General features: G+C 29.3%; 1 protein-coding gene and 1 long non-coding RNA gene across 12 annotated transcripts in view; one reads left to right on the top strand and one right to left on the bottom strand.

The window, feature by feature from the left end:
• LOC100869255 (uncharacterized) overlaps positions 1-13,595 on the top strand; it is a 91,273-nt gene extending 77,678 nt beyond the window's left edge. For 6 of the 11 annotated variants that reach the window (XM_012494478.3, XM_012494479.3, XM_086913448.1 and 3 more), the window contains 10 exons: positions 2,037-2,100; positions 3,692-3,787; positions 5,530-5,630; positions 5,705-5,836; positions 5,911-6,084; positions 6,521-8,410; positions 8,571-8,709; positions 8,781-8,903; positions 8,991-9,380; positions 9,671-13,595. In XM_012494478.3, the coding sequence (XP_012349932.1) occupies positions 2,037-2,100; positions 3,692-3,787; positions 5,530-5,630; positions 5,705-5,836; positions 5,911-6,084; positions 6,521-8,410; positions 8,571-8,709; positions 8,781-8,903; positions 8,991-9,380; positions 9,671-9,714 (3,153 nt within the window). In that variant the 3' untranslated portion in view covers positions 9,715-13,595. Of the gene's footprint in view, positions 1-2,036; positions 2,101-3,691; positions 3,788-5,529; positions 5,631-5,704; positions 5,837-5,910; positions 6,085-6,520; positions 8,411-8,570; positions 8,710-8,780; positions 8,904-8,990; positions 9,584-9,670 lie in introns of all 11 variants that reach the window. The other 5 variants (XR_015293731.1, XM_086913452.1, XM_031920384.2 and 2 more) reach the window with 5 other exon arrangements.
• LOC147656740 (uncharacterized) lies at positions 1,795-4,756 on the bottom strand. The gene is made up of 3 exons (XR_015293737.1): positions 4,302-4,756; positions 3,643-3,769; positions 1,795-2,081 (listed from the first exon to the last, which is right to left on the bottom strand). It is a non-coding gene; the product is annotated as an uncharacterized LOC147656740 (long non-coding RNA).
• Positions 13,596-14,181: the final 586 nt, after the last annotated feature.

Here is a 14,181-nt window from a genome sequence, read left to right as displayed (position 1 = left end):
ATTTAAAACGTGGCGAGCAAATTTGATAATTTTTTGATGGATTATTAATTCACACTGTTTTATTCCGTTATTATAGATGGAAGTCGAGAATGATAAATAAATATATATATATATAGTTTATTAATTGTTGATTCGCCATGAATTATTAATAATTGAACATAGAATAATGTTAATTTTGTTGATGATTGTTCATCGAAAGATCGTAAGAAAGTTATTCGGATTGATGTGTTATATTAATGATCCTAGACTTATTAGTTAATACGTTGAAATTTAGTGTACTTATTACTAGCTTTGATCAAATTTTAAAGTTGATCCATAAATTATTTTAATTTAATCTCATCATGTGTGTTGACAATATAATAAAGCAAAGTTTAATTAAGAAAAAGAGATTGTCACGCTTAACTTTTTTCTCGAATTAATAAGTAATATAAAAATAGATCGTTTTCATTTATACATCATACATAAAATTATAATTTCCATTTAATTTTTAATTGCAATCTTCTGCAGTGTTCTTAAATTTTCAAAATTAAAAGTTTTTAAATCTTCGAGCTTTTCTCTCTCTTTAAATTTCCTAATCTTCGAGTCATCGAATGCCCTACTTTTCAAAGTTTACGAACTTCAAGTTCTCGAAATTTTGTATCGATGCAAGTAACGTAACGGAGAAACTTCGAAGAACTACATAAATAATGATTCTAACGGAAAAAAAAAAAAAAAAAAAAGAAAGAAACAAAAAAATGATAAAATTAAAAATACACACAATTTTCTAGAAACAAAACTCTCCAACGTTGATTTAATAAAAGCAATTTAACTATTATTTTTTTCGTTTTCTCGTTATTCTAATTACTAAACGAATATATTGTGTTCCAACAAATATGATACGTTTAAAAAAAGAAAGTCTCTAATTATTTTCCTGAATTAAAATTTTTTTTCTTTTTCTATTCAATTCAATTATCTATTTATCAACTATCGCTTGGACAATTATTTCTTCCATACATTTCAATTTGTATCGTATCATCACACAATGGAACACCTTGTAAATAAAGATCGAATCGATCGAAAATTGAAAAAAAAAAAAAAAAGAAAAATTTTTTTTAAATTTTCTTAATAACTTACCAACCGATGGTAATAGATTAATAGATTTTTCGGACTTGTTCTACATCTTGCTTATTATAAATCGGAGATAAAAAAAAAATCGGTTAATTAAAATCGGCATTAATTGATCGGATCGATGAAATCCGAAGTAGTTAAGGGACTTAAACTGTTAGGTAATTGAAGCGGAAAACCGATGATAGCGGTCGAATGGTCAGAACCTTTGTGCAATTTAACCGGTTAAATGCTAATACGACATTATTGGTCAGGAATGATCGTGACGATAGATGAAAGTCGTTAATTCGATTTAGAAGTAAATTCACGCGTTCATTGGTTGCCGCGTGTTGTTAAATAGAGAAAATGGAAGTATCGTTCCAAAGATCAATGGCATAAAAGGCATAAAAACTAGGGTGGGGGGAGGGGGGAGGAGTAATTTTTCATATTACAAAGATAACGAGCTTTATTTGTCGAGTGTATAATTATAACAATAAACGATTAATCTTTTTCTCAATATCGTCAATTCTTTTATTTAGTCAAAAAAAAAAAAAAATCTCCTTTTGACAGAAGAAAATATTTTGATGACAAAGATTAATAGAACGAGAATAGTTTCTTCTCGTTGTGGAAAATTATTTTCAAAATTATCGAAAAGATAGCGATTTTCAATTCGAAGATGACTACATTTATCAAATGAAATTTTACTACGAGTTCGAGAACTTTATCATCAATTATCTCGTATATTTTGCGTTTTTATTTATTTGTTTATAATATCTCAAGTATATATTTATTGGATTACATTATGTCTGCATAAATATCTCTGAGTCTATATTTTTTATGATAAACATCATTGTGATTGTTCCATAAGGGTGAGAAAGAATAAATTTCGACCCCTTTCTAGCCAAATCTATATTCATTTCAATAGCTATTGTGGTATTGGTGATTTGTTGCAGTGCGTATTACAAAAGGCCGGAAACTGGCGGTTTAATGCATTTACACTGGAAACGGTAACAGGAGGTAAGCAATTAAAATATGAAATAATGAAAAAGGAAAAGTTGCGAGGCGTATAGGTGAAAAAGTTCGAGATATTTTTTTGAACAAGTTTCGATTAAAAATTGAGTCGAGTGGTAAAAGAAAATGAAATAAATGTAAATTGGATGATTATAATTTAATTGGAAGATTTTCTAGGAAAAGGACTAAATTTTTATTGGACGAATTGTAACGAATTAAATATATATTCTAAATGTAATAAACGAAATAGGATGGTTAATTAAAAATGATGTACCAAAAATAATCGCATAAATTCTTTTCCCAGAAAGAATTTTCAATTTTAATGGAACAAAAATTTTATAGATTCAGTTCAGTTATTAAACATCTTGCTTGATGAAAATTATATATTTTAATTGAATTTTGAAACAAAAAGGATTAATATGTTATCTCAAAATATTTAATTATAAATCAATAGAGATTCTGATGAATTCTTGATATTTAAATCCTTTCTCGATATTTTGAACGAAAAATGGATTGGAAAGCATATTTTATCCAGTTAATAAAAATTGCAAAAACCATATTGACTAATGGAGTTTCGCGTTTCCAATGGAATTTACAATTACAAAATTCAGACGGAATGGTTCTCGTTCGAGAAATGCAAATTATTTAAGAAAACTATTTTTGCGAATAAAACGCGATGTAAATCAATTTCAGGCTAATGAAGATTTAAAATTCGATTTTCTCGATAGAAAGAAGAAAGATAATAAAATAAATTAATTCTATAGCATCTCAATATTCATCTTAATATTATCTCAAAATAAACCTTTGACTGGAAAAAGAAAAGAAGAACAATACTCTTTTTTCTCTCCTTCTTCTTTGCTTTTCTTTTTTCTTTTCTTCTTTTTCATTCCTTTTCCTTTATAAACAAACAATATTTTTTTAACATGACATCCAACCGATTTATCAATATAAAAAACATATGCAAGTACATATGCAAAGAGTGACGAAACAGTATTGGGGGAAAAAGCGAGATTCGCACTGTGAATAAGAGTATTTCATTTTCCAAACCTCGAAATCCGTGAGAATCCATGCAATCCATCGAGATCCAATATTCACGCGCGGATTGATTTATTTTCCGCGTATCGAGGCCAACTGAGAGGAGCCATATTTATAAGAGATAGTAATATTTATGAGAGAACGATTGAACATCTTCGATTGGCCCTGTTGACTTTGATACATCATCATTAATACACCGATACATTGCTTCGAAAAATTCATGCAGATATAATACGGAATATCTGTGGATACCCGATTTGAATTTTAGAAAACATCGCTCGAGTTAATAGAGAAATTGGATAAAAATAAAAGCCAAGAAGATGGAAATCATTTCGAATGCGAATCACAATATTTTGCCAACTATAATCTTATTTTTCTTCTTTTGTTTCTTTTTTTTCTTTTTTTTGTTGTTTTTTTCCAATTTTATAATTTTTCTCGTGTTAATTAGGATTTTTATTACCTATAGAAGCAATTTTGGATTATTATTATTTGAATAGAACTGAATATACTTACAATTTTGGATTCCATTCTCATCGAATATCATGTTGCATTTAATTTCCAGGACGTTCGCTGCCGGTGTTGTGCGTCCATCTTTTTCATTGGTATGGTCTTCTACAATACTTCAATCTGGATGTGGTTACTGTGTGGAAATTATTCGGTAAGAATCACAAGTATTGATACAATTTTAAAATCAATGAGTTTGACAAAATTCCCTGCTCAAAAATTACTTTACTTTATATTCTAATGATATTTTCTTATTATTAAGAAGATAATCAAATCGTAGATAATATCAATCATTGAAATTTAGCAATTTTAATAAAATTACACTTCTCAAAAACTAGAAAAATAATGCTTTTTAGACTCTAACAATAAACTTTCCTCAAGAAATATACCACACATATTTATGATTGTATGATCGTATTTATGCATTTTTACATTTCACATTTTATTATGTATTCTCTCTTTCGTTTGACACTACCACTAAATATTGTAACACAATATTACATAGGCGTAGGTTACATTATTTTACTCAGCTCGTTTATGGAATCTAACAATCGTTTCACAATCTTTTTTCTCTTTTTGTGATTTGCTGATGTATCTGTTTCTTTGATACTGGGTTTCCACAAACGAAAAAAAGAATCCTTGCCCCTTACGGAATTAATGAACATTACTCTCTTTCTGCACGAAATTTTTACGTCATCGAGTCTGGAATACAGGTCGGAAACTATTCGTCACCATTAAATATTCAAAAGGGGAGAGTCCCGTGAAAGGAAATGGCAACGCCCCCCTTCACGCGTATATTCGTATTTATAGACTCGCACTTATTATTTATTTATTCTATATAAGATTTCCATACAAGGAAGATTTATATACCGGCATGTATGGCCAAAGGTATTGAAGGGAGGTTATGTGAATATTTTAAACAGTTTAATCGCGCATGCGCATGAGTAAAATAAACTTGGCTACATGTTGATGATTATTATAATTTCTTATGGCGCGTACGTTGAAAGTTTGAAAGAAATATGAACAGTGATCGATTATGTTATTTGTTTCATGATGCCAAAGCGGTTTTAATTTTGTGTTTGTTGAAAGTGAGAATTTAGAAACTATGACGGAAAAATTTTTGATTTTGTAGCAACAGTAACAAACACGTCAAAATATGTATAGGTTATAATACAAATTATCGATTAAACATCTTTTTTAAACTAATTAGAATTTTATTAAAGATTATATTTTTTTTCATATATATTTTTCTTATATATATTGTAATTAAAATTACGGATTCTATTGTTAGATATATTATTTCATCGAAAATCTTCCATCGCAATTGTTTATATTAAAATTTTTAAAGCTTAAAATTTTAAAGTTTTTTTAATGCTTAATTTTCCTCTATTAATATATTGTAACCTTAACTGTAGTAATAGATAATTAGATAGATTAATATATAATAGATAATAGATTTTTTATTAAGAAAATATAATGTATATAAAATCATAGAAAAATTAAAAATTATTGAGATTGTATAAACTATATGAATAAATATTAAAATAATAAAATACTAAAATGTAGAGAATAATTTTTATTTAAAATTTTTAAATTTTAGGTATTTTAATTTCGAAAAATTTCACTTAGAATATTTAAATATTAATTACTGATCAAAACTTTAAATAAAATAATGATAAGTTACATAATTTACAAGAAATATATATAAAAATTATATATATAATATATAAAATTTTCTTTTATATTTATTTATATGTTAAATCTAAAATTTATTTTTCTATATCTTACATACAAATATATTTTACTTTCAATTACAATTTCAAACAATAATATTAAATCCAAAGATAAATATGGCAAACATAATTTAATCATAACCGATTTTCTTTCCGATTGCAGCCTTTATCGAGGAAGGTTATCACAGTACAAATCCTTACCACAACAGTATACATGCGACCGACGTGACTCAAGCGATGCATTGCTTCCTCCAAGAGGAAAAAGTGAGTATACATGATTTTATAGCTGTGTATAGAGAATGAAGCGCAATAAAGTGTATAATGTTGTAAATTTACAGATCAGAACGCACTTAACCAACTTGGAGATTATGGCTTCGCTGATTGCCGCGGTGACGCACGATCTGGATCATCCGGGCGTCAATCAACCGTTTCTGGTTGCCACGAGCAACCACTTAGCAGCTCTCTATCAAGTGAGCAGACCAGATTTTCGACACGTTTAAATACGGTAATCTAAAAACGATCATTGATGATATATTGATTGCAGAACACATCGGTTCTCGAGAATCATCATTGGAGGTCGGCGATAGGTTGCCTTCTCGAGAGTGGAGTTTCCGATCAATTACCGGCACACGTGAGGCCCGAACTTCAACGACATATAAGTTCATTAATTTTGGCCACAGACATCACTAGGCAGCAAGAGTTTCTCATTCGATTCAAAGTAATTCTCGAAACAATTTTGTTAATAATATTTTTGTTTCAATTATATTTGATTTGTAAACTTATTAGGATTGGATTTGTTCGTTGTTAATAAGTTCGTTTATTCTTGAGAAGACAATGATCAATTTAAATAATTTATATTGAATGATTTATAGACGATGTAGTATATTTTATAAAATATATGTACATATGTTATATTCTTGAGAATGTAGAATAATGAATTAATGGTAATGATATTATTATTTTAATAAGAAATTGCATAAAAGTAATAAAAAATATTTTTAAAATGCTTTCTGTTTCTGAAAAGATATCAAATCTTAAATCATTTTTCTTAATATTTATAAATTTATAAATGTAAATTATATAATATTATAAGGATAATTAAAATTTGTTATCATTAATCTTTTTTTTCTTATTTCATCATTTTCTTTTTGCAGCACTATTTGGACGAGAATCTGCTGGAGATGAAACGTGCGGACGACCGGCATTTCATTCTACAAATAGCCCTGAAATGCGCTGATATATCGAACCCTTGCAGACCTTGGGACATTTCACAGAAATGGTCGCACAAAGTATGTGAAGAATTCTTTCGACAAGGCGATTACGAACGACGTTTGAACCTTCCAGTGACACCATTATGTGATCGACATACCACTAGCATACCAAAGATACAGGCTGGATTCTTTAAATTTGTCGTGACGCCTTTATACGAGGAATGGCACCGTTTCCTAGGCGATGGTCTTAGTGTTTCATTAATGGAACATCTGCGAGCCAATCAAAAGAAATGGGAAGCGTTAATTCTCCAAGAAACAGCAAAGGATATAGAAACGGAAATCTCGGAATTGGAAGAGACAGAATTGGAAGATGCCATCAGTGCTGCAGAAGATCCAGCTGCCGAGGAGGATACAGAAAGTATTGATTTATTGATACCAGCTGCATATGTTCATTCCTCTAAGATGCAAAGTTTGCCAGCACGAGTTGGTCTGGAACGCGTTGGAAGACGGCATTCTGTGCCATTAAGTATCACGAAACCTATGACACTTTTGCCACGAAGTAACGTGAGACGTGAAAGTTTACCGAGCGAACAAAGTAAATCGAGAAATCTTGTATGGAAACTCGACGAACAAAATCTTTTAGATCCAAATTCATTATCTTTATTGTCGTCCAAAACTAGTATAGAACTTTCTCCTAGCGGCAGTAATGCAGGGGAAAGACCGGTTAGTGCTGAAAGTCTTTTGCCAGAACCTAGCATAGCTAGTATCACTAACAGTACTGAAGCGTCGAGATTAAGTACGGTATTGCAATCGGATGATCAAAAGTCAAATACGCAGACAAAACAATTAACAAGACAACAGACTTTCCCTCCATTGCAACCGTATATTAGAGTAAGATATCTATCGACGACTGCAGAGATGTCGCAATGTTATTCTCAAATATTATTAGAAGCAGATAGCGCATCAGCATCCTCTTCATGTTCGATGAAAGAAAAATCGTGTTCGGATGGTCATTGTGATACTTCTCCTACAAAAGAAATAGAGTCTAATAACGTTATAATATCGAAAGAAATAGATTTAAATAAAAGACGAAGCTCCTTAATTCCGGAGACGTTTAGACAAAAAACAGAACCAGTTATTGAATATCCACGTCGCCACTCAGTTCAAACGATTCGTATCGAAGATGTCAACTTTAAAAATCGTTATAAACGACCGACGTCTGCTCAAGGAACAGATTCCACACAAGTTTTTTACACATCGTTGACCAATTCACGTACCGATAAAGAGAGAAGTAGCATTGAAGAGGAATCCAAATTGAGCGATATTTCCACCTCGAAGATAAAATTGGAAAGTGAAAGATCGATAAACGAGGAACAACGGACTACTATGGTAACATTAAATAAGTCTGAACAGTGTGGTTCGATAGCGATTATTGCAAAATCGAAGTGCACCAACTCCGAATTACGAAGATACTCAACTCCTGTGCCAGAAACTAAGACAATAATGACTGATGCTGGTGGTAGACGATTTACCGCGATACCAGTGTCATCCGAACTTAGCACGCATAAAGTGTTCTTCATCGGTAGCCCACCAGACTCACCACCCCTTGTTCAAAGCGTGTCTACGTCAAGTGAAAGTGGTAGCGACTTACTACGAAAAGGAGATATGAATAACGAAATTGTTTCTACCTGTAACAAACGAGATTCAGATCCTGTGAAAGAAAGGAGTTCGAAAGTAGCCAAATTAAGTCTAGATATGCAAATGAAGGAGAATGTTGATCCGCGAGTGGTAGAAGATACAAAAGGAATTAGTTTATCCAGAAAGGGAAGTCAGGTAAAATTTCTTAATATATTTAATCTAATATTCTTCACAAATATAAAATGTTATTAATATAAATAAGAAAATAATTGTAACTTGAGGACAATATTATTTATTTAAATTATTTTATTCCATAAAAATATATCAATTAAAATATATTTTTTATATTATTTAGTCATGGACTAGACGACGTGGATCTGCTCCAGTTGGTCTTTTATCTAGGTTAGATGATATCACAATACCATCTATAACAACTAGAGTTGATCATACTTCCAGACGTGGTTCTGTACCAAATGACATTACTAGACAACAGAGTAAGAAAATATAATAAATAACACTAGTAAATCTTCATAAGCTATAACTCATATTATAATAATATTTTCAGATGGTGGTTTTAATAGATTAGCATTAGGACCTCGAGAAGGTAATGTTGCAGCACCTCGAAGAGCAAGTCTTCCACAAGAAACTGCTCTTGGAAATCTTCTTGGCAATATTTTGTCCTTAACCAGTATGTATATTTCTATAGTATGTATATTTCTATAGTGAATAACATGTTTTTGCTCGAAGTTTGTTACCATTAGTTGCACGTTTTTAGATGAACGAGAGAATCTCCCAATAAATAATAACAATAATAATAACAATACTGGAAGTAGCAACAATAACGGAATAACAAGAATAATTGATAGCACCGGCCCTGGCATGCCGTCACCGCGGCGAGGTTCTGTGCCAGCAGATATATCTGAATTACGTCGTGATATGTTCAATAGGAGTAGCATAAACGGTAAGCCTCGTAATCGGAAAAAAATATTGAAGAGAAGGAGTTCTGGAGGACCAGAAATGTTTTCTGGAGGATCTACAGATGGAAACGATAATGGCACATGGCTTAAATGGAAGAGAGAACTAGGAAAAAAGGATTCGATTCCTGAACCGCTCGTCAAGCGAAGAGGTTCCCTGCCCATAGAGATGGTGGCCATTTCTCATGCTGGTCGGTACAATCATAGATAAAGGAGGATGTCATTAAACACAAGCCGGTACCATTGCGTTCTCCACTAATATTTTTACGAGAAATTAAAATTTCACTAAAACTTTTATAAATTAAACATTTGAATTCGTTACCAGCATTTTAATAGAAATTCTAGCAATTGATGACATAACACTTAAAGGTGTAGATATCAGCTTTCTCAAGCCGTATGTTTAAAATTTATTTTATATAGAAGTAGGAAATTGAAATTGTTCGACTGGATCTAATGCAATCATTATATATATGCATGACAGGATCAGGATCAGGAACACGAAGATCCAGCTTATGGAGACTTTAGCATGCAGTAGAAACAAGTGGACCGTCCGTGTTATCAGCGGTTGACATTAGATCATCGAATACTACCGTACTGGCAGTCTTTCCTTACAATGTTAACAGCAACAGCGATGATTGACTTCCACGTTTCTGGTTTAAACTGAAACATTGCAAAACTGGAACTCTTCTAACCAACTATAATTGTGGGCAAGTGAATTTTGTAAAATTAATCGAGATTTCTATAATAATATTTGCAATAAAAAACGAAGAAAAATGTTCGCAGCGATTTTTTCAATGATCGCTAATAATAATTTTATTGCCGCAAATATTATATGTATTAACGCCTATAATACACAAAGTAAAAAATCTATTCTAACACAAATGGATATACTTATGTATATCTTTGAATAATGAAAAGAATACAAAGATTGGTGAATTGTAATATAAAATTTTGCGACAGGGTTAAATAATAGCAAAAGAAGAATGAAAAAATCATTCTTCTTCGCTATATGTTTGTGTGGAAGAAGTAAAATAAAGTATTTACACATATTAGTTATGTGAGCTCTATATCCATTTGTGCCATACACAAATGTTGTTGAAAATGAGATACAGTCAAACACAGGGTTCAATATGACGATTTTAATAATTAAAATGCCTAGGCTTGGAGAAGGAAAAAAGACTGGTAGACTCACCGCTATAAAATTAGACACTTTAAAAGTGACACATATATTGATTGAAATGTAATGAAATTTGCTCATAGTTAAGGAAATTAACACTTTTCGAAATAATTGGAATAAAATGACATTTATCTTCATTTAATTAATCATTTTTAGCATATGTCATCCCATTAAATATTAAATACATTTTTGCACCTATCTCAAAATATAATTTTTTATTTTTTGTTAACGATATTTCTTAATTAATGATAAAACACAAAAAGAAATTGAATTTATTGTTAAATCATAACAATGAAGATATTTATTATTAAAATTATTATTAAAATCCAATAAGAGAAAGTAATGGCTATTGAAAAAAATAAATATACTCAATATCAGATATAATTTTCTTTGAACTCTAACGAAAATCAACATAAACATTCCATTAAAACAGATAGTGTACAATGCATAATAACATGAATGAGAATTAATGAAATAAAATCATGATAAAGTTGTAATTATCGCTATTTATCATCATTCATTATACTATCATAATCATAATTATCACTATTGTCATCATCGTTGTTGTTATAGTTATAAATAAAATCTTAATGACCGTTCAAGTAGATAGACATTGTAAACTTAGGAAACAATAATATATGCGTTTAATCTCAAAGTTAATTAGTTAGTGAATTGCGTGAAATTATAACTATGATTGTTTATTACCAATGAAAACTAAAGATGGTTATGATGAGTGGGTTTACGGTACGTGAACCGAGAAAAATCAAAAGCCATAAAATTCGTTCATACCTCCTAAAATATTAATTTAATAAAAAGCGTTTAATTAATAAGTTTTAGTTTTAAAAGTACAATTATTAAACTGCCTGTGCACAAACGGATTCAACCGTTAGTTTGTTTTATTATAAAACTTCTGTTATAAGATTACTATACAAAACGTAATCCTAAATAGCGTTTTAAATTGTTTTTTAGAGAATAAGAAAAATAATAATTTATATCACGTACTGTTATAACCTATCGTCCCTCTAACTATCAGAAAGTAAAGAAATATTATTAAGCCATTGCAGTTCAATAATAATATATATTGAATCTAAGTTTATAACTAATCAAAGTAATAATTAATATCTATATCGATGTAATATAAATAGGTCACATCCCAAGCAAAATATTACAAAGCTTAGCAAATTTTCCCTGATAAAATATCCAGATCTTCTCAGTGCAGGAACTCAGAGCTTTATGTGTATTTCACTTAAAATGACCAGAAAACGAAGGTGATAAAGAAAATCGCCTTAAATAGATTTCAAATCTTTAAACATGAAACATGAAAATGATTCTTCAGTTTTCCTATTTGTAATGCAGAAGTATTGCATAAATGACTTGTTGTATAAGTGTATTGACAATTAAGTTAGCATAAAACTACTAGTCTTTCTAACTCTTAATATAATTTGTATATAAATATAAAAAAAATATATATATATACATCTCATTTGACAAAAAAATGCACAGAAAACGCCAAGGAACAACACATTGATAGATATTGAAAAATTTCAGTGAAAAATTTATTTATTTATACTTCTTGAAATATTTAACTTTACAGACAGACCAATACAAATGGGACTAAACAGAATCTCTTTATGAAAATGATAATTAACCTAGCTTCTGAATTAAATTTGAATTCAATATTATACATGACCACTCTGTCCAACTACTTTTTGAAAAATTTTGGCACCTAGATATACATGTTCCCTATAACAATACAAAATATGCCTCATTCCAATAGAGAATTATTGATGTTATTCAAAAATTCTCTTCTGCCATCCTTTAGATACTGTGTATTTATATTACACTGTTTTCTAAGATTATATTATCCCGGGATGTGCAAAATTAATATAAAATTATTTATTGATTATTACTTTATAAGAATGGATGTTATAGTAGAATGATATGAGATGCATCAAGCAATGTTTATGCTCATATAAATATTAATTTTTTTAAGCTAAAATATTACCCTGTTAAATCATTATAAATTTTTAAGCTATTGCTGAAATTTTTTTTTTCAATTTTTATACTGTCATTTTATTTACAACGAAGTATCAGTAAAAAATGATATAAAATTCTAAATATTCAGGAATATTCATTTTTTATTTAAATTATTAATTATATTAATAAAAATTTGAAATTATATTAATATTACATTTATATTAAGTATAATTTTTTTGCAATTTGTTTATAATCTTTTAAATTATAAATTTTAAAATCCTAAATTATTATAATTTTTATTATTAAAAAATATTAATATTTACGCACATTTTGATATCTAACAAAAATCAAATTATTTATATTTTTTTTTTATTATTTTTCTCAAATATATATAATACGAGATTATAAATAATTTTTTATTTATATTCTATTCACACTAATAAACTATAATAAAATGACAATTAATTGTCTTAAAATTAATATTTTAAAACATTTATAGGATAAATAATTAACAAATGTATGAATGACATGGAAACGCTTGTTCATAAATTTAATAATTAATAAAATAATTAAATAAATCAGGTCTTTCCCTTTAAAATAAAAAGTGAATACTATAAAGTGAATTGTATCGTTTTTTTTTAATTTTTTTTTTTTTATTGAAAATATTGAATTTTATAATTATCAGCAAAAGTTGCGTGCAATTCGCAGTATTGGAAATGTCAATTAACAAGTAACAATTTGTATGTAAAATCGGTCTGATGATAAGAAAGTCATTATGTATTTTCTATAATATTATCGGTAAATAGCTACTGCGTTAGATACAATTAAATAATGTGTTCTTATCATTCGTAATTAAATTATAATGTTGTGTGTGTTAATAATAAATATAAAATGCGAAATAGTATGAATTGAATAAGTGCATATGTGATTGATCGCGATAAGAATGTGTGTGTAGTTCAATTTATTGTCCTATTTATAATGGACAGTGTGGAAAAAAAGTTAATATATATGTATATGTATGTGATGGCTCTACATGGCCTATTATATTATTAGATCGAAATTACTATAGTGGATAATTATAATACCCAAATTTTCTATAATTTTGATTTAGTTATATTGATTATTTATTTCATGAATGTACATAAAATTTTATCTGTTATACAGGAAATTTCCATTATAAGTTTAAAATTGAATGATACGTGATACGATATGTAAATCCATCTTCTTTATTAAAAAAAACATACAAAAATTATATGAGTGTATTTTTTGCTATATATTTATCAATATTTTTTTAATTTATTTCCATTAAAAATGATAATTTGATTTATTAATAGTTTTATTAAAATTTTTAATTAATTTAATTTTATATTAAAATAAGATTTTATGTAAAATTCCGAAAATTTAATTATGTTGATTTGAATATTGGCGCGTTACATGCTACCGACAGAGATACCAACTGTAAATACAACACAAACGTTGCGTCATATTGCGCACTGTGTTCCGAGTCGTGTGTCGCGAATCTCGTTTTCGAAAGAGCACGCACACACATGCCGCGTTGTGAAATCAAACTATCGGCCCGGGAAACAAAAGTGCATAAATCACAAACGACAATTCTTAGTGTTCATCAGATGCAATCTGTTTTGGCGCGTGTGGTTGCGTACGTTTCGCGTGACTGTCGATTCACGTATCTGTGCGCGCTCGGTAGGTCAAAATGGCGTGAACCGACTGTGCGATTTTAGGTTATCTTTGCTCGTGGCAAATCACCGCGCGTTCAGAAACAAAGACGCGCGTCTATCCCCTAGTGGCATCCTTTTTTTCAAGTGCTCACCGCGATCCTC

This window comes from Apis florea, unplaced genomic scaffold, assembly GCF_048593485.1.
Source record: "Apis florea isolate Af1SG1 unplaced genomic scaffold, ASM4859348v1 contig_3496_pilon, whole genome shotgun sequence".
Lineage (NCBI taxonomy): Eukaryota > Metazoa > Arthropoda > Insecta > Hymenoptera > Apidae > Apis > Apis florea.
Note: the sequence above shows the minus strand (reverse complement) of the source record. Positions and strands in the feature narration are given on the sequence as shown.